Here is a 20,950-nt window from a genome sequence, read left to right as displayed (position 1 = left end):
AGAAAAGACTATACGTATGTTATATGTGTGTATATTTATGTATACATGGGTATATTTGTCTATAGACTGTACGCCTAGATCTGCGTTTATGTGTTCAATTATATATGTTCTTTTTCTGTGCTTTGGCAACATAAGATGTATCTTGTCATGCCAATAAAGCAATTTGAATTGAATTGAGAGAGAGACAGACAGAGAGAGACAGACAGAGAGAGAGAGACAGAGAGAGGCAGAGACAGAGAGAGAGAGAGAGGCAGAGAGACAGAGAGAGAGAGAGAGACACAGAGAGAGAGAGACAGAGAGAGAGGAATATTTTCTTAATGTTGAGAGACAAAGAGCTGTGGAGGAGTGCAGGGACTCGGGTGTCCGTGTACACCGATCACTGAAGCTTAGTGCACGGGTACCAAAAGTAATCAAGAAGGCTGATGGAATGTTGGCCTTTATGTCGAGGGGGCTGGAATATGAGGACGTGATGCTTCAGTTGTACAGAGCTCTGGTCAGACCCCACCTGGAGTAACCGCGTTCAGTTCAGGGCCCCGCACCTCGGGAAGGATATATTGGCCGTGGAGGGGGAGCAGTGCAGGTTCACCAGAATGATACTGAGGCTTAATGGGGGCCATTTGGCCCATTGTGTGTGTCAGCTCTTTGCTAGAGCAATTAAGGTCTAAAATCCACTGTGCGGCTCTCCCCACCACCCCCCCCCATAGCCCTGTGTCTAATTCTACTATCTGCTGCCCCGTGTCCTAACTCGCACCCAGTCCCGTTCACCCATCACTCCCTGTGCTCACTGCCCCGTGTCCTAACTCGCACCCAGTCCCGTTCACCCATCACCCCCTGTTCTCACTGCCCCGTGTCCTAACTCACACCCAGTCCCGTTCACCCATCGCCCTCTGTGCTCACTGCCCCGTGTCCTAACTCACACCCAGTCCCGTTCACCCATCACCCTCTGTGCTCACTGCCCCGTGTCCTAACTCACACCCAGTCCCGTTCACCCATCGCCCTCTGTGCTCACTGCCCCGTGTCCTAACTCACACCCAGTCCCGTTCGCCCATCACCCCCTGTGCTCACTGCCCCGTGTCCTAACTCACACCCAGTCCCGTTCACCCATCACCCCCTGTGCTCACTGCCCCGTGTCCTAACTCACACCCAGTCCCGTTCACCCATCACCCCCTGTGCTCACTGCCCCGTGTCCTAACTCGCACCCAGTCCCGTTCACCCATCACCCCCTGTGCTCACTGCCCCGTGTCCTAACTCACACCCAGTCCCGTTCACCCATCACCCCCTGTGCTCACTGCCCCGTGTCCTAACTCACACCCAGTCCCGTTCACCCATCACCCCCTGTGCTCGCTGACCTACATTGGCTCCCGGTCCGGCAACGCCTTGATTTTAAAATTCTCATCCTTGTGTTCAAATCGCTCCATGGCCTCGCCCTTCCCTATCTCTGTATCCTCTTCCAGTCCTACAACCCTCTGAGATCCCTGCGCTCCTCTAATTCTGGCCTCTCGAGCATCCTCGATTTTTAATCGCTCCACCATTGGCGGCCGTGCCTTCAGCTGCCTGGGCCCCAAGCTCTGGAATTCCCTCCCTAAACCTCTCCGCCTCTCTCTCCTCCTTTGAGACGCTCCTTAAAACCGACGTCTTTGACCAAGCTTTTGGTCACCTGCCCTAATATATAGAGTCATATAGAGTCATAACGGCACAGAAGGAGGCCATTTGGCCCATCTGTAGAGCAATCCAGTCAGTCCCATTCCCCCGCTCTATCCCCGTAGCCCTGCAAGTTTATTTCCCTCAAGTGCCTATCCAGTCTCCCCTTGAAACATAGAAACATAGAAGATAAGAGCAGGAGTAGGCCATTCGGCCCCTCGAGCCTACTCTGCCATTCAATGCGATCATGGCTGATCATCCAAATTCAGTACCCTATCCCTGCCTTCGCCCCATACCCCTTGATCCCTTTATCCTTAAGAAATATATCCAACTCCTTCTTGAATATATTTAATGAATTGGCCTCCACTGCCTTCTGTGGTAGAGAATTCCACAGGTTCACCACTCTCTGGGTGAAGAAATTCCTCATCTCTGCCCTAAATGGCTTACCCCTTATCCTTAGACTGTGACCCCTGGTTCTGTTTTCCAAGTGCTCTGCTATTACACCTCTTATAATGGACTCTGGCATTTTCCCCACTACCGATGTCAGGTTTACCAGTCTGTAATTCCCCGTTTTCTCTCTACCACCTTTTTTGAACAGTGGGGTGTGTCCGCTTCCACCACTTCCGTCAGCAGCAAGTCCTCCTTATGTGGCTCGGTGTCAAATTTTGTTTGATAATCGCTCCTGTGAAGCGCCTTGGGACGTTTTACTAATACAAGCTGTTGTTGTTATTCACTTTACCCTTTGAATGGAATGTGTCCTGTCGGAATCTTGCTGTGCGACTCTGAAGTGTGACGTTTCCCTGATCATCCTACTCTTCCCCGATGGAGAGAGGAATCCCAGGATGGGACGTTTGCAGCCCCCTCGCCCCCTCATGTACTTTGTTAACGCGGCCTGCTATTCCAAAACAATTTACTGATTCTGCTTTTCCCCCACCCCCGTCTGATTTTTCAAGAGGCCAGTTGGACGGACTGGGGACCCTGGACCGAGTGTTCCGTTACCTGCGGAAACGGTCACACCCTGCGCCGCCGAAGCTGCGTCCGAACCCCAGAGAGGCGGACCTGCGTCGGACGGCCAGTTGAAGTCCAAAAATGCAGCGGGACACCTTGCCCAGGTAATGAAGCTCATCAGAAGGAGGTCGAAACTCTGGTCAGCTAGGGTCATTAAAGACATTTATATAGCGCCTTTCACCACCTCCGGACATCCCAAAGCGTTTTACAGCCTATGAAGTATGTTTTTTTGAAGTGTAGTCACTGTTGTAATGTAGGAAAGGCGGCAGACAATTTGCGCACAGCAAGATCCCATAAACAGCAATGTGATAATGACCAGATCATCTGTTTTAGTGATGTTGATTGAGGGATAAATATTGGCTCCAGGACACCGGGGAGAACTCCCCTGCTCTTCTGGGTGGCCGTGGGATCTTTTATGTCCACCTGAGAGGGCAGGCGGGGCCTCGTTTTAACGTCTCATCCGAAAGACGGCACCTCCGACAGTGCAGCACTCCCTCAGTACTGGCACCTGGAGTGTCGGCCTGGATTTTGTGCTCAAGTCTCGGGAGTGGGATTTCAACCCACGATCTCCTGGCTCAGAGGCGAGAGAGAGTGCCGCCCACTGGCCTTCGGCGGGGGGGGTGCTCAGGAGGCCGGGGATGGCAGCACGGAGAGGTGCTGGCAGGCGGCCAGCAAAAATAATGGCCGCCCCGCACCTCTCCTTTAATTAGCGCCTCTGCTGCCACAGGTAGGCCCCCTGAACCGTTCGCAAATAGCGTCCGGCGTTAAAGCAGGGGGCGCAACTAAATATCGCGATCGGGGCGGTAGCGGGGCGCTGCGCACACTGATGACATAATCGGTAGCGGCGCAGCGCTAGCGGCTAGCGCCGCTATTAGCGTCCCGCTAAATTTAGCGGGAGGCGTGGCCAGTGGCTTCCGACCCACTTAGCGCCCTCTTAAGGCGCTAACGGGTGGCGCAGCCAACTGAATTTCTAGGCCATAGTACAGCACAGAAAGAGGCCCTTCGGCCCATCGTGTCTGCGCCAGCCATCAAGCCCTGTCTATTCTAATCCCATTTTCCAGCACTTGGTCCGTAGCCTTGTGTGCTATGGCGTTTCAAGTGCTCATCTAAATGCTTCTTGAATGTTGTGAGGGTTCCTGCCTCTACCACCCTTTCAGGCAGTGAGTTCCAGATTCCAACCACACTCTGGGTGAAAAAGCTTTTTCTCAAATCCCCTCTAAACCTCCTGCCCCTTACCTTGAAACTATGCCCCCTGGTTATTGACCCCTCTACTAAGGGGAAAAGTTCCTTTCTATCTACCCTATCTATGGCCCTCATAATTTTGTACACCTCAATCAGGTCCCCCCTCAGCCTTCTCTGCTCTGAGGAAAACAACCCCAGCCTGTCCAGTCTCTCTTCATAGCTGAAGCGCTCCAGCCCAGGTAGCATCCTGGTGAATCTCCTCTGCACCCTCTCCAATGCAATCACATCCTTCCTATAGTGTGGCGACCAGAACTGCACACAGTATTCCAGCTGTGGCCTAACTGTGGGTTACCCGGTCTTTCACACCGTGAGCCGCCGGTCAAATCACCCCAGGAATTTGGCAACACCCGCAAGGAAATTCAGGGCCAAGGCCTTTCAGTTACGGCCCACCGGATGGGGAGCTTCTGACAGGGGCAACGAGGGAGGTAGGCGAGAGTCTCTCGCCCGCCCTGGCAGAGCTCGTGAGGGATCGGGAGATGATGTAGGACAACAACCAACCCCTTCACTGGGTAATTGTGCAGCCTGTGGTGACGGCAATAGAAGGCCTTGGATAAGAGAAAGAATAAAAATGCATTTCGCTGTGAAGATTTTCCTCTGATTTCTGTACGTTTGTCGAGCTTTACTTTGTAACAATCACCGGTAGAAATTTCCAGAAATATAAATATATATATTTTTATCCCCAAAAGTTATTTGAAACAAAAGTAAAGGGGGCGGTGATAAGCCTTTCAGTGCTGTCAGGATTAGACACATTTCCGAATAGATCACTGTCAGGAACGAACACAATGTTTATCATGGGGTAGGACTACTGTGCAATTAGAGTCTGCGATCTACTCCCCCGTCTTGGGTGTAATTTAATTTTAAACAGAAAGCGTGGCGCTCTCACAATCTCTGAGGGGGAGTAGTACCTTTTTATTTGATTTAACGGGCAGCTGGATTAATTAAAGAGGCAGCGTCTTCACACAAATACTTTTTGGCAAACCTCTTGTATCAGCGACCTCTTCCACCTAGAAGGACAAGGGCAGCAGGCGCATGGGAACACCACCACCTCCAAGTTCCCCTCCAAGTCACACACCATCCTGACTTAGAAATATATTGGCCGTTCCTTCATCATCGCTGGGTCAAAATCCTGGAACTCCCTCCCTGACAGCACTGTGGGAGTACCTTCACCACACGGACTGCAGCGGTTCAAGAAGGCGGCTCACCACCACCTTCTCAAGGGCAATTAGGGATGGGCAATAAATGCCGGCCTTGCCAGCAATGCCCACATCCCGTGAATGATTTTTTTTAAAAGCCGTGGCTCAGTGGGCAGCTCTCTCTCGCCTCTGAGTCAGAAGGTCGTGGGTTCAAGCCCCACCCCAGAGACTTGAGCACATAATCCAGGCTGACACTCCCGGTGCCAGTGCTGGCGGAGTGCAGCACTGTCGGAGGTGCCGTCTTTCGGATGAGGCGTTAAACCGAGGCCCCGTCTGCTCTCTCAGGCGGACGTAAAAGATCCCACGGGCACTATTTCGAAGAAGAGCAGGGGAGTTATCCCTCAATCAATATCAGATCAGAAAATGAATCTGGTCATTTATCACATTGCTGTTTGTGGGAGCTTGCTGTGCGCAAATTGGCTGCTGCGTTTCCTACATTACAACAGTGACTGCAATTCAAAAAGTTCTTCATTGGCTGTAAAGCACCTTGGGGTGTTGTGAGAGGCGATATAGAAATGCAAGTTCTTTCTTTCTATCTCTTATTTGTTTAGTTTGGAGAGAGAGGCGGATTGGGGATGATTTCCGCCACAAGTGAGCTGTACGATGGATGACCTTTGCCCCGTGTGTGCAAGCTAATGATTCGCCAAGCGCTTTATTTCACCGCCTTGTCGCCCCCCTTTAATAGTGTTGGTTTAACAAAGAAGTTAAATTCACCTGAAGTGATTACATTTGAAGAGCTAGCCAGCGTTGGCGTGTTGAGATTTATGTGAAGGCCAGGGTAACAGATGGTAGGAAAAAGAAAGACTTGCATTTCTATAGCACCTGTCATGGACATCCCAAAGTGTTTTGCAGTCAATGAAGTAACTTTTGAAGTGTAGTCACTGTTGTAATGTGGCAGCCAATTAGCGCACAGCAAGCTCCCACAAACAGCAACGTGATAATGGCCAGATCATCTGTTTTAGTGATGTTGGTTGAGGGATAAATATTGGCCCCAGGACACCGGGGAGAACTCCCCTTGCTCTTTGAAATAGTGCCATGGGATTTTTTACATCGACCTGAGACCAGACGGGGCCTCGGTTTATTGTCTCATCTGAAAGATGGCACCCCCGACAGTGCGGCACTCCCTCAGCACTGCACTGGGAGTGTCAGCCTAGATTTTTGTGCTCAAGTCTCTGGAGTGGGACTTGAACCCACGACCTGCTGACTCAGAGACGAGCGAGCTACCCACAGAGAGGCTGAGAGAAAGAAATGTGGAGGAATCTGATGAGTCCCAGAGTTTGGAGATCATGGGAAAGATTGAGTTGGAATGTGTGTTTACGTGCATTAGATGATCACCTCCCGCTCTGAGACTGGGCACATGCGAAGTGGGACCTTATCGTGCGTGTGCAAATCTGTGTGCCTTTACACGCGGAAACACAAGACTCCGACGTCTGGTACATCAGGGTCCCGAGTATAGTTCTAACCAAGCTCAATTTAAAAAAAAAAAAAAAAAAAAAAAATCCCCCTTTGCACAATCGTGAATTTGCCTGCAGTTGGTGCATTTTTAATGTCTGTTTATAAATAGTGATTGGTACTGGGCAATTTACTCTAAAACCGGACTTTCCCGAGGCCTTTATTGCAAGGGGGTTGGAGTACAATAGTACAATTGTACAGGGCCTTGGTGAGACCACACCTGGAGTACTGTGCACAGTTTTGGTCTCCTTATCTAAGGAAGGATATACTTGCCTTGGAGGCGGTGCAACGAAGGTTCACTAGATTGATTCCTGGGATGAGAGGGCTGTCCTATGATGAGAGATTGTGTAGAATGGGCCGATACTCTCTGGAGTTTAGAAGAATGAGAGGTGATCTCATTGAAACATACAAGATTCTGAGGGGGATTGACAGGGTAGATGCTGAGAGGTTGTTTCCCCCTGGCTGGAGAGTCTAGAACCAGGGGTCACAGTCTCAGGATAAGGGGTCGGCCATTTAGGACTGAGATGAGGAGAAATTACTTCACTCAGAGGGTGGTGAATCTTTGGAATTCTCTACCCCAGAGGGCTTTGGATGCTGAATCTTTGAGTATATTAAAGTCTGAGATTGATAGATTTTTGGACTCTAGGGGAATCAAGGGATATGGGGATCGGGTGGGAAAGTGGAGTTGAGGTCGAAGATCAGCCATGATCTTATTGAATGGCGGAGCAGGCTCGAGGGGCCGAATGGCCGACTCCTGCTCCTAATTCTTCTGTTCTTATTTGCTGGAACTAATCCTCATGTGAGTTGGAGTCAGGATGGTGAGGACAGTGTGAGGGGCGAGATGGTGAGGACAGTGTGAGGAGCGGGATGGCGAGGAGCGGGAGGGCGAGGAGCGGGATGGCGAGGAGCACGAGGAGCGGGATGGCGAGGAGCGGGATGGCGAGGAGCGGGAGGGCGAGGAGCGGGAGGGTGAAGACAGCAATGTTAATAAAACCCAATGGGGTTGTGTTTTCTTGCAGTGTGTCAGCATGTGTGCGCAGTGGGCCACGTGAATGAAGAATGCAATGGTTGCGTGTGTGACCGACACGTCTTACTGGGCACGGTGCGTTCTGCAGATGGGGTGCCCCTTGCCCTCAGCAAGATAGCGATGGAGGAGCAGCCACTCACGACAGTAACAATAACCGATGAAAGCGGTTCTTTCAGGATCCCTGGTGTCTGCGCCAACAGCAAGACTCGCGTACTGGTCGAGAGGGCAAAGTTCGCCCCCTCTGTATTTCAAGCAGTTCCAAACAGCACGGAGGCTTCAGTGGTTAAAGCGGTTCTCCAGAGAGCTGGTCAGTAACTATCTCACGCTCCACCTATACACAGACAGTAAACCCTTTCGATAACACTGCTCACAAGTCTTTCAAAAAAAAAATGCAAAGCAATGGGCCATGGGACACAGCAGCAAGCATCTTTAGGAGTTTAGCACCTTGAGCCTGCTCCGCCATTCAATTAGATCGTGGCTGATCTGTACCTGAACTCCATTTACCCGCCTTTGCTCCATATCCCTTGATGCCCTCCCAACAAGAATCTACTGATCTTGGTCCATTTCAAGAGACCCTCAGCATCCATGGCCTTTTGCGGAAGAAAAAGTTCCAGATTTCAACAACCCTCTGTGTGCAAACAGGGACAAAATAAAAGTGTAATCCCTGTATAATCTTGGTGATGGATGTCTTATTATACCACGCTGTAAAACATTCAGTAGAGTAAAGCTTTAGAAGATGAATCCTACCGTTGCTTGTCCAAAGAACCAGAGGGGAGATGCGGAGAATTTTTTTTACGCAGCGAGTTGTTGTGATCTGGAATGCGCTGCCTGAAAGGGCGGTGGAAGCAGATTCAATAGGAACTTTCAAAAGGGAATTGGATCAATACTTGAAGGGGAAAAATTTGCAGGACTACGGGGAAAGAGCAGGGGGAGTGGGACTAAATGGAGAGCTCGTTCAAAGAGCCGGCACAGGCACGATGGGCCGAATGGCCTCCTTCTGTGCTGTATCATTCTATGATTCTGCTTATCCAGACTCCAGACTTGGAGAAGTGGATCAAATGAGAAAACCCAAATTCAGATTAGACCTTGAGTTTGGATGATCCCAAAGCCAATTCTGCAGTGCTCATGTGTTGGATGCGTGAGAATCTCAGGCCTTCTAGAACCAGGGGTCACAGTCTCAGGATAAGGGGTCGGCCATTTAGGACTGAGATGAGGAGGAATTTCTTCACTCAGAGGGTGGTGAATCTTTGGAATTCTCTACCCCAGAGGGCTGTGGATGCTGAGTCGTTGAGTATATTCAAGGTTGAGATCGATAGATTTTTGGACACTGAGGGAATCAAAGGGATGTGGGGGTCGGGCAGGAAGGTGGAGTCGAGGTAGAAGATCAGCCATGATCTCATTGAATGGCGGAGCAGGCTCGAAGGGCCGAATGGCCGACTCCTGCTCCTAATTCTTATTTTCTTGTGCTTAATGATGGATGTAATTCTTCTGCAGCTTTCAGGGTTCTGATCTCACCTGCCCTCACCACCTTTCCCTCTCGTCAACAGAAAAGCCCTACATAGTGAAGCACCCGGAGACAAAGGTACGATTTGAAGATCAGCGGGTGACCTTGTGCTGCAAGGCCACAGGATCTCCACTAAAATATTTCTGGTGAGGCACTTTTTTAAAGATTTGTTTTCATTGCTTTGGCTCTCCAGAAACTAATTCACTTCCTTCTCCAGCTCGGAGAGTTGGATGGTGTTGGTTTTGGGTTTCTGAAGCTCGGCACCATCCAGGACCAAGCAGCCCGCTTGATTGGCACCCCATCCACCACCTTAAACATTCACTCCCTCCACCACCGGCGCACCGTGGCTGCAGTGTGTACCATCTACAAGATGCACTGCAGCAACTCGCCAAGGCTTCTTCAGCAGCACCTCCCAAACCCGCAACCTCTACCACCTAGAAGGACAAGGGCAGCAGGCGCGATGGGGACACCGCCACCTCCAAGTTCCCCTCCAAGTCACACACCATCCTGACTGGAAATATATCGGCCGTTCCTTCATCGTCGCTGGGTCAAAATCCTGGAACTCCCTCCCTAACAGCACTGTGGGAGCACCTTCACCACACAGACTGCAGCGGTTCAAGAAGGCGGCTCACCACCACCTTCTCAAGGGCAATTAGGGATGGACAATAAATGCCGGCCTTGCCAGTGATGCCCACATCAGAGGGTTGCCAACTCTCCAGCATTGCGAGCAACCCAGGATACAAATCATAGGGGCATTAAAAAAACAAGAATTTTTTAATTTTCTCTGAATTTTTTTATTTGTTATTAAACATATTGGAGATGGTGAGAGAAAAAGCCTGTTTGACTGACATTCAATAATCAGCCAATCGAGTAACGAAGAGTCTGTTCGCTTTCTGATTGGTCGTGGGGAGGCGGGGCTCCGCGAGGATGGACGGGTCGGGCGACCAATGGCGGGAGAGTGGGGGGCGGGGCGGTTGGCGGTCATGTGATGAAACTTCCAGGAATATCTCCAACTAGAATGGGCAACCCTAGCCCCTCAGTCCAATGGGCATGATCCCTACAGTCGCATATCCAAATGTTTTTGTGGTAGGACGCGTCAAGTCTGATCATTGTTGTTAGTCTAACATCACTGGAATTTCCTTCTCCCAATGTCTACCCTTGTTCTCATCCAGGTATCACAATGGGACACTGCTAGACACAAAGAATGAAGACAATCTCGTGCTGAACGACCTGAAGCATTGGCAGGGAGGGGAATACCACTGCAAAGTTACCAATGGGTTCGGTTCCATCAAATCAGCACCAGCAACCCTCACGGTTATCGGTAAGTGACCCAAGTATCTAACCAACTGTACATTAAACACTCAGTCCTGGGACACCGAGTCAGTGCTGGGACACTCGGTCCTGTTACACACACACACAGTCAGTGCTGGCACACTCAGTCCTGTTACACACACAGTCATTGCTGGGACACTCAGTCCTGTTACACACACAGTCAGTGCTGGGACACTCAGTCCTGTTACACACACACACAGTCGGTGCTGGGACACTCAGTCCTGTTACACACACACACAGTCAGTGCTGGGACACTCAGTCCTGTTACACACACACAGTCAGTGCTGGCACACTCAGTCCTGTTACACACACAGTCGGTGCTGGGACACTCAGTCCTGTTACACACACAGTCATTGCTGGGACACTCAGTCCTGTTACACACACACAGTCAGTGCTGGCACACTCAGTCCTGTTACACACATACACAGTCGGTGCTGGGACACTCAGTCCTGTTACACACACACAGTCAGTGCTGGGACACTCAGTCCTGTTACACACACAGTCAGTGCTGGGACACTCAGTCCTGTTACACACACAGTCAGTGCTGGGACACTCAGTCCTGTTACACACACAGTCAGTGCTGGGTCACTCAGTCCTGTTACACACACAGTCAGTGCTGGGACACTCAGTCCTGTTACACACACAGTCCGTGCTGGGACACTCAGTCCTGTTACACACACACAGTCAGTGCTGGGACACTCAGTCCTGTTACACACACAGTCAGTGCTGGGACACTTAGTCCTGTTACACACACAGAGTCAGTGCAGGGACACTCAGTCCTGTTACACACACACACACAGTCAGTGCTGGGACACTCAGTCCTGTTACACACACACACAGTCAGTGCTGGCACACTCGGTCCTGTTACACACACACACAGTCAGTGCTGGGACACTCAGTCCTGTTACACACACAGTCATTGCTGGGACACTCAGTCCTGTTACACACACAGTCAGTGCTGGGACACTCAGTCCTGTTACACACACACAGTCAGTGCTGGCACACTCAGTCCTGTTACACACATACACAGTCGGTGCTGGGACACTCAGTCCTGTTACACACACACAGTCAGTGCTGGGACACTCAGTCCTGTTACACACACAGTCAGTGCTGGGACACTCAGTCCTGTTACACACACAGTCCGTGCTGGGACACTCAGTCCTGTTACACACACACAGTCAGTGCTGGGACACTCAGTCCTGTTACACACACAGTCAGTGCTGGGACACTTAGTCCTGTTACACACACACACAGTCAGTGCTGTGACACTCAGTCCTGTTACACACACAGTCAGTGCTGGGACACTCAGTCCTGTTACACACACACACAGTCAGTGCAGGGACACTCAGTCCTGTTACACACACACACAGTCAGTGCTGGGGCACTCAGTCCTGTTACACACACACAGTCACTGCTGGGACACTCAGTCCTGTTACACACAGTCAGTGCTGGGACACTCAGTCCTGTTACACACACAGTCCGTGCTGGGACACTCAGTCCTGTTACACACACACAGTCAGTGCTGGGACACTCAGTCCTGTTACACACACAGTGAGTGCTGGGACACTTAGTCCTGTTACACACACAGAGTCAGTGCAGGGACACTCAGTCCTGTTACACACACACACACAGTCAGTGCTGGGACACTCAGTCCTGTTACACACACACACAGTCAGTGCTGGCACACTCGGTCCTGTTACACACACACACAGTCAGTGCTGGGACACTCAGTCCTGTTACACACACAGTCATTGCTGGGACACTCAGTCCTGTTACACACACAGTCAGTGCTGGGACACTCAGTCCTGTTACACACACACAGTCAGTGCTGGCACACTCAGTCCTGTTACACACATACACAGTCGGTGCTGGGACACTCAGTCCTGTTACACACACACAGTCAGTGCTGGGACACTCAGTCCTGTTACACACACAGTCAGTGCTGGGACACTCAGTCCTGTTACACACACAGTCCGTGCTGGGACACTCAGTCCTGTTACACACACACAGTCAGTGCTGGGACACTCAGTCCTGTTACACACACAGTCAGTGCTGGGACACTTAGTCCTGTTACACACACACACAGTCAGTGCTGTGACACTCAGTCCTGTTACACACACAGTCAGTGCTGGGACACTCAGTCCTGTTACACACACAGTCAGTGCTGGGACACTCAGTCCTGTTACACACACACACAGTCAGTGCAGGGACACTCAGTCCTGTTACACACACACACAGTCAGTGCTGGGGCACTCAGTCCTGTTACACACACACAGTCACTGCTGGGACACTCAGTCCTGTTACACACAGTCAGTGCAGGGACACTCAGTCCTGTTACACACACACAGTCAGTGCAGGGACACTCAGTCCTGTTATACACAGTCAGTGCAGGGACACTCAGTCCTGTTATACACAGTCAGTGCTGGGACACTCAGTCCTGTTATACACAGTCAAGTGCCACACTTGGAGTACTGTGCACAGTTCTGGTCTCCATATTACATAAAGGATATAGAGGCACTGGAGACAGTGCAAAAAAGATTTATGGAATGATACTAGAACTGAGAGGTTATACCCATCAGGAAAGTTTGAACAGACTGGGTTTCTTTTCTCTAGAAAACAGAAGGCTGAGGAGGGGTGACCTGATAGACGTCTTTAAAATTATAAAAGGGTTCGATAGGGTAGACGTAGAGAAGATGTTTCCACTTGTGAGGGAGACCAGAACCAGGGGCCATCAATATAAGACAGTCACTAATAAATCCAATGGGGAATTCAGGAGAAACCTCTTTACCCAGAGTGTGGTGAGAATGGGGAACTCGCTCCCACAGGGAGTGGTTGAGGCGAATTGTGTAGATGCATTTAAGAGGAAGCTGGATAAACACACGAGGGTGGAAAGGAATAGAAGGATATGCTGATAGGGTTAGATGACGAGGGGTGGGAGGAGGCTCGTGTGGAGCATAAACACCGGCACGGACCAGTTGGGCCGAATGGCCTGTTTCTGTATCGTATATCCTATGTAATAGAAACATAGAAGATAGGAGCAGGAATACGCCATTCGGCCCCTCGAGCCTGATCCGCCATTTAATGAGATCATGGCTGATCATCCAAATTCAATACCCTGTCCCTGCTTTCTCCCCATATCCCTTGATCCCTTTAGCCTTAAGAAATATATCTAACTCCTTCTTGAATATATTTAATGAATTGGCCTCAACTGCCTTCTGTGGTAGAGAATTCCACAGGTTCACCACTCTCTGGGTGAAGAAATTCCTCCTCATCTCTGTCCTAAATGGCTTACCCCTTATCCTTAGACTGTGACCCCTGGTTTTGGACTCCCCGACCATCGGGAACATCCTTCCTGCATCTAGTCTGTCTAGTCCTGTTAGAATTTTATAAGTTTCAATGAGATCCCCTCTCATTCTTCTAAACTCCAGCAAGTACAAGCCCAATCGACCCAATCTCTCCTCATACGTCATTCATGCCATCCTCACAGCACACACGCCCACCCAGCTTTGTGTCGTCTGCAAACTTGGAGATATTACATCTAGTTCCCTCGTCTAGATCATTTATATATAATGGCCCAGAAATTCGGGTCGGGGGCTTCCCGTGGGTGTAAGCCCCCGATCTGCACTTACCTTGCGCGCCGGCCGTTGAGCTCTGGGCCCCCGTGGAATTCCGATCCGGGGCCTGGTCCAGCTGCCGGCGCGCAGTGCTTGCGTTTCCCAGGGGCGCAGTTAGGTCGAGGCGTCCCCTGGGATCACGTGGGCCATGGTGAGCCAATCGGAGCAGGGAATGCTCCATTCATAAGTCTGACAGGAAGTGCTGTCAAGACTTATAAATACAACAGCCCCAAAATAGCACTAAATCTTCAAATAAATTTTTTTTTTAAATCACATTTTTAAAATAAACTATAAATTACATAAAATAACCATTTTAAACAATAATTTAAATTTTTGAAAAAAATAATTTTATTTTCTAACGGGGCTAAAAATAAACTTACCTTGCTTTAAAGTATTTTAAAAATAATAAACCTGTGGAAAAAATGTTTTAATTTTAATTAGTTCACCACTTACCTTGTAAAAAGCAGGCCTTACGCCTGCTTTTTACATTTCTAACTTCTGCAGGCTTACCCTCGCGGGAAAACCTGTTAAAAAAAAACGAAGTTCGATGCGCACGCGCAGCCTCTCCCGCGCACGCATTCGACCTCTGAACCCTTTCCCGCGCATGCGCAGTGCATGCAGGAAACCGGCACTTCCATTGGGCCTACGGGTGAGTACCCCGTGCGTACTCACCCGTGGAGACCCGAATTTCTGCCCCATTGTGAATAGCTGGGGTCCTAGCACCGATCCCTGCGGTACCCCACTAGTCACTGCCTGCCACTCGGAAAAAGACCCGTTTATTCCAACACTTTGCTTCCTGTCTGCCAACCAGTTCTCTATCCAAGTCAGTGCCTTACCACCAATCCCATGTGCTTTAACTTTACACGCTAATCTCTTATGCAGGACCTTATCAAAAGCCTTCTGAAAGTCCAAATACACCACATCCACTGGTTCTCCCTTATCTATTTTACCAGTTACATCCTCAAAAAATTCCAGTAGATTAGTCAAGCACGATTTAGCTTTTGTAAATCCATGTTGACTTTGTCCGATCCTGTCACCGTTTTTCAAGTGCTCTGCTATTACATCTTTTATAATGGACTCTAGCATTTTCCCCACTACCGGTGTCAGGCTTACCGGTCTATAATTCCCCGTTTTCTCTCTGTTGAGTCTGTGTTTACAAGTGCAGCTATTATGAATAACACGACACAGACAACAGAGAGTAACTAAACAGGTCTTTAGTGATTGAGGGTCAGAGCGGGAACTGAGATACATATTACTCCACAGGGTTTATATACCGGTGTGGTCACTACCAGTACTACAATGTACAGGAGCTGTTAAAAGTAGTCCTTCACCTTAAGGTATCCTCTTAAGGTAGTACAGGTTACATACACTACAATTCCTCCCCTTTTAGCTTAATAGTGGACACCCCATTAATACAGTACATGAATATATATACATATATACAATTTACACACAATGAATATTCAAAGGTTCAGTCTCTGAGGAGGCTTCCGGATCCGTGCCGGATAACGCCTTTCAGGGATCTCTTGTTCCCGTTGCTGGGGTGACTCATTCAATTGATCTTCTATGGATTCAACATCATCTAATACAACCGAGTCCGAGGTAGATGCTACAGGTTCAATAAATTCTTCAACTGGTGTCTCTGCTGGAGACATGGGGTTGACCCTTGTTCTTGATCCCACAAGTTGGTCAGCATGACGTCGTATTACGTTCTCCCCAGTGTCTACCGTGTACATCAAAGGCCCCTGCCGTGCACAAATTGTTCCAGGTTGCCATTTATCATTTCTATAGTCCCTGGCCAACACTGGTTGTCCTATTTCAAAACTCCGAGTGGCCTTTTCATTTATGCGTTGGAATTGCTTGTGTTCAACTTCCCGTCTCACATTGGGTTTTAACAAATCCAACCGGGACCGCAACCTTCTGTTATAGAACATGATGGCAGGGCTTTGATTTGTCACTGCATGCGTGGCATTTCGATATGCCATTAGGAAATTGTCCACCTTGTGTTGTAGTGGAATATGATCTTCACACATGGCCTTTATTGCCTTTTTGAATGTTTGTACAAATCTCTCGGCCAACCCATTTGTAGCCGGATGATATGGGGCAGATGTATAGTGTTTCACCCCATTCTTTTTCATGAATTTCTGGAATTCTTCTGACACGAACTGTGGTCCGTTGTCTGAACAAATTTGCTCGGGCAATCCATTCCTCGCAAATATAGTTCTCAAGACTGCAATCGTCTTCTCAGTGGTAGTGGTCGACATCTTGATCACTTCTGGCCATTTAGAGTGTACGTCTACTGCTATCAAAAACATGGAATCCATGAATGGAGCTGCAAAGTCAATATGCACGCGTTGCCATGGAGCTGAAGGCATTCCCACGGATGCAGCGGTGCAATTGGAGGTGCATTCTGAACTTTTTGACACCCTGAGCAGCTTTTAGTCAGGTCCTCTATTTGTTTGTCTATACCTGGCCACCACACATAAGCCCTAGCAAGGCTTTTCATCTTGACTCCCCCCAGATGACCTTCATGCAATTCTTTTAAGACTCTCTCCCGTAATTTAGGAGGAATAATCACCCTTGTTCCATACATCAGTGTTCCTTGACATACGGACAGCTGTTCTCGTCTGGCTGAGAATGCTGGTAACAGTGGTTCGCCATGTGCTGGCCATCCCTTCACCGTCAAATCGTAGACCCGAGACAGTGTCGGGTCATTTCGGGTCTCTCTCTCAATACCCGCATTGGTGACTGGCAAGCATTCGATGATGGTCGAGTGGAATATCTCGACAGGATCAACTGCTGGTGCCTCTTCCGCTGTAGGTAGTGGCAGGCACGACAGCCCATCAGCATTACCATGTTGCTTTGTACCTTTGAACTCAATATCGTATTGATGTGCCCCTAGGAAAAGGGACCATCTCTGAAGCCTCTGCGCCGTCATTACCGGAACACCCTTCTTAGGATTGAATATGGAAACCAATGGTTGATGATCTGTCAGCAGTGTAAACTGTTGTCCGTGCAGGTAGTGGTTAAATTTCTTCACTCCCCACACGAGGCCGAGGGCCTCCCTATCTATCTGAGCATAGTTGCGCTCAGCGGAGGTCAATGATCTGGATGCAAAAGCGACTGGCCTTTCTGAGCCATCTGGAAACCTATGTGAGAGCACCGCCCCGATACCATCGGGAGATGCATCACAAGCCAACCGAATAGGTAGCGTTGGGTTAAAGTGAGCCAACACTTCCTTAGACGTGATCAACGCCTTGCTCTTCTGAAAAGCCCGCTTACAGTCATCGCTCCACTTCCATGGTATTCCCGTTTGCAAGAGGGTGTTTAGTGGGTGTAATACCGTAGATAAATTTGGTAAAAACTTGTGGTAGTAGTTAACCAGCCCGAGGAACGACCTCAACTGTGACACATTTTCCGGTGCTGGAGCCTTGACTACTGCCTCAATCTTGTCAGGGGACTTATGTAACCCCTCCTTGTCAATAACGTGGCCGCAGTACGAAATTTGCTTCTGAAAAAACTCGCATTTCTGGCGATTAGCTCTTAGCCCATATTATTTCAATCTGATGAGCACCTGTTCCAAATTCACGAGGTGATCACTATCGTTATCTCCTGTAACCAGGATGTCATCCAAGTAACACTGTGTCCCTGGAATTCCCTGCAAGACCTGTTCCATGGCCCGTTGCCAAATAGCCGGAGCCGATGCCACTCCAAAAACCAGCCTATTATACTGATATAAGCCCTTATGCGTGTTGATCGTGAGATACTGTCTCGACACTTCATCAACTTCCATCTGCAGGTACGCCTGCGCCAGGTCTATCTTGGTGAAGTGCTTGCCGCCAGATAGCGAAGCGAAGATATCTTCAATCCGCGGAAGCGGATATTGCACTGTGAAGAACTGGATTAACAGTGACTTTGAAATCACCACAGATGCGAACCTTCCTAGGTTCACCAGGCGTGTTGCTCAACGATCGCTTCATGACAGGAACAATGGGTGTAGCCCACTCGCTCCAGTCCACTTTGGACAGTACTCCTGAACATTCTAACCCTTCCAGCTCTGCTTCCACAGCAGGTCGTATCGCATAAGTCTGGCTTTGAAAAATTTTGGGCTTGCATTTTCTTCAACCTTGATGGTTGCAGTAATTCCTTTCAGTGTCCCAAGTCCCTGTTGGAACACCTCCTTAGCATCGTCTAAGATTTTGGACAGTCGTCCAGGTTTGACGTCGTCCTCCTTACTGGCATCCACAGTCAGTGCTCGTATGGAATGCCAATCCAGTTGTATTTTCCGGATCCATTCACGTCCTAGTAGTGGCGGACCTCCATCAGGTAACACATATAAGTCCATTTTCTGACTTTCTTTACCATTGTAGACCACGTTTACTTTTATTTTTCCTTTGGGGTATACTTTTTGCCCCGTGTATGTTTTCAATACAATCTTCGTATCCCTCAGGGGAATGTGCGAGAATAACCTTTTGTAGTCTCACTTATTTATGACCGTTAAGGCCGATCCTGTGTCCAATTCCATCTTCACTTGGACTCCTGCTATCTTGAGCATGACCCAGATAGTTTGGTGGTCTGCTGTGTTGCCCACATTATGTATCTTCAGACAACCCAGTTCCTTGCTGCTGGAGTCTGAATCAGTCTTCTGTTCATCCGAACTGTTCTCTGTCACTTTATGTACTTTTTTGTACTTCTCCTGCGGTGACTTTTTGCTGTTGGTCTTCTTTCCTGACCGGCAGACTCTCGCTATGTGACCACGTTTGCCACATTGCCTGCATTCTTTGTCTTTGAACCAACACTGGTTCTGGTCATGTGTTGTCCTACCGCAACGATAGCACTTTACTGCACCCAATGCCATTTCATTGGTGCTGAATTCAGGTGGCTTTTGCTGTATTTCCGCAGCTCCCCGTGCTGCTGCTTCGTACGATACGGCCACGCTGAAAGCCTTGTCCAGTGTCAACTCTTTCTCTGAGAGTAGCCTTTTCTGGGTTCCTTCGCTCAGGAGACCGCAGACGAATTTGTCCCGTAGGGAATCTGCCAGTCCTGCTCCGAACTGACAGTGCTTTGATAGCTTGCGTAATTCCGTAAGGTAATCAGCGTTACTCTCATCTTTATGCTGATTCCTCTTGTAGAATTTAAATCGTTCTGCTATCAGCAGTGGTGTAGGGTTTAGGTGCTCCTGCAAGATAGCAACAATATCCGTGAAACTTTTTTCTACCGGTTTATCTGGGGTTATCAGGTTCCTCAATAACCCGTACGTCTTCGCACCCATCAAGTTTAATAGGGTTAGTGCTTTCTTATCATCCGGCACTTCATTCACTCTACAATAAACTTCGATGCGTTCCACATAAGTGGACCAATCTTCCACATCGTTGTCGAATGCAGTAATGTTGCCTGTTTTCGGCATCCTAGCTGAGTTTCTTCTTTCCCTTCGGATATTTTTTTAAAAATTTAAGATGGCGGCTCCCGCGCTCGTCTTTTTCTCCGCTGGCTCAAGATGGCGTCTTTTCCCGCACTGCTGCTGCCCACGCCTCACAGCGGTCCTTCCTGCACTTGTTTTTCCCTGTATGTGCGCTTCCTTGAGCTGCTGTTGTTGTTGTTGTTGTTGCCACGCCGCTTTCTGCAGTCCTCGTGGCAATGGAGCGCCTTTCTGGCTGCTGCGCGTCTCTGCCCCGCGATTGCAGTCCAGCCCCTGACACCGGCTGCGGTCTTGTTCTCCGCTCTCTATGCTTTCCTCCCCTTCTCCCTCTGACAAGCTCAGCCGTCTTCCCCCGCGCCGCTCGATCGGGCTTACCCGCCGCTGCCTTACAAGGGTTGCGCACTACTTGTAGCCAGCCCTTATGCTGGACTTCGTGGCCAGGAAACCAAGCCCGGTTCTCGATGGCCTCCCTTGCGATGCACCGCTCTGCAGGATGCTGAGGGCGGATGCCCTTGGTCGGCGCCCGTGTTCCAGGACGCAGCTTCCTTCCAATGTACCCCAGATTCAGTGCTGGGGGAGGTGATGCAAAACTGCTGCTAGGTTCGATCAGACTCGTCGCCACTGTTGAGTCTGTGTTTACAAGTGCAGTTATTATGAATAACACGACACAGACAACAGAGAGTAACTAAACAGGTCTTTAGTGATTGAGGGTCAGAGCGGGAACTGAGATACATATTACTCCACAGGGTTTATATACCGGTGTGGTCACTACCAGTACTACAATGTACAGGAGCTGTTAAAAGTAGTCCTTCACCTTAAGGTATCCTCTTAAGGTAGTACAGGTTACATACACTACACTCTCTACCACCTTTTTTGAATAGTGGGGTTACATTAGCTACCCTCCAATCCATGGGAACTGTTCCAGAGTCTATAGAATTTTGGAAGATGACCAGCAATGCATCTATTATTTCTGGGGGCACTTCCTTAAGTACCCTAGGATGTAGATTATCAGGCCCTGGGGATTTATCGGCCTTCAATCCCGTCAATTTCCCTAACACCATTTCCCTACAAATACTGATTTCATTCAGTTCCTCCCTCTCATTAGACCCTATGTTCCCCGACATCTCTGGGAGGTTATTTGTGTCCTCCTTTGTGAAGACAGAACCAAAGTATGTATTTAATTGGTCTTCCATTTCTTTGTTCCCCATTATAAATTCCCCTGATTCTGACTGCAAGGGATATACGCTTGACTTCACCAATCTTTTTCTCTTCACATATCTATAGAAGCTTTTACAGTCAGTTTTTATGTTCCCTGCAAGCTTACTCTGTGTAGACTCGATGTTTGACACTGGGAGGGCCTCCTCCCCGAGCCATCATTAAAAATCATCGGCCCGCGAGTTTTAGCGTTAAATTAGGCCCCTGCCTGCCTTCAGTCGACGAAGCTAAAATGCCACCGGGCAGGAAGAAAGAAAGAAAGATTTGTATTTCTACAGCGCCTTTCACGACCACCGGACGACT

The 20,950-nt window shown here is 49.3% G+C and overlaps 1 protein-coding gene across 1 annotated transcript in view; it reads left to right on the top strand.

The window, feature by feature from the left end:
• Window positions 1–20,950, top strand: part of cilp2 (cartilage intermediate layer protein 2) — a 59,768-nt gene that overhangs the window by 27,623 nt on the left and 11,195 nt on the right. The window contains exons 5-8 of the mRNA XM_086005982.1: window positions 2,595–2,753; window positions 7,556–7,870; window positions 9,111–9,213; window positions 10,240–10,388. Coding sequence (XP_085862108.1) covers window positions 2,595–2,753; window positions 7,556–7,870; window positions 9,111–9,213; window positions 10,240–10,388 — 726 coding nt within the window. The remainder of the gene's footprint in view (window positions 1–2,594; window positions 2,754–7,555; window positions 7,871–9,110; window positions 9,214–10,239; window positions 10,389–20,950) is intronic.

The sequence above is a fragment of the Somniosus microcephalus genome, chromosome 13, assembly GCF_052327205.1.
Source record: "Somniosus microcephalus isolate GS21.2 chromosome 13, FLI_Smic_1.0, whole genome shotgun sequence".
NCBI classification, from domain to species: Eukaryota; Metazoa; Chordata; class Chondrichthyes; order Squaliformes; family Somniosidae; genus Somniosus; species Somniosus microcephalus.
This window is presented reverse-complemented; position numbering and strand designations above follow the sequence as displayed.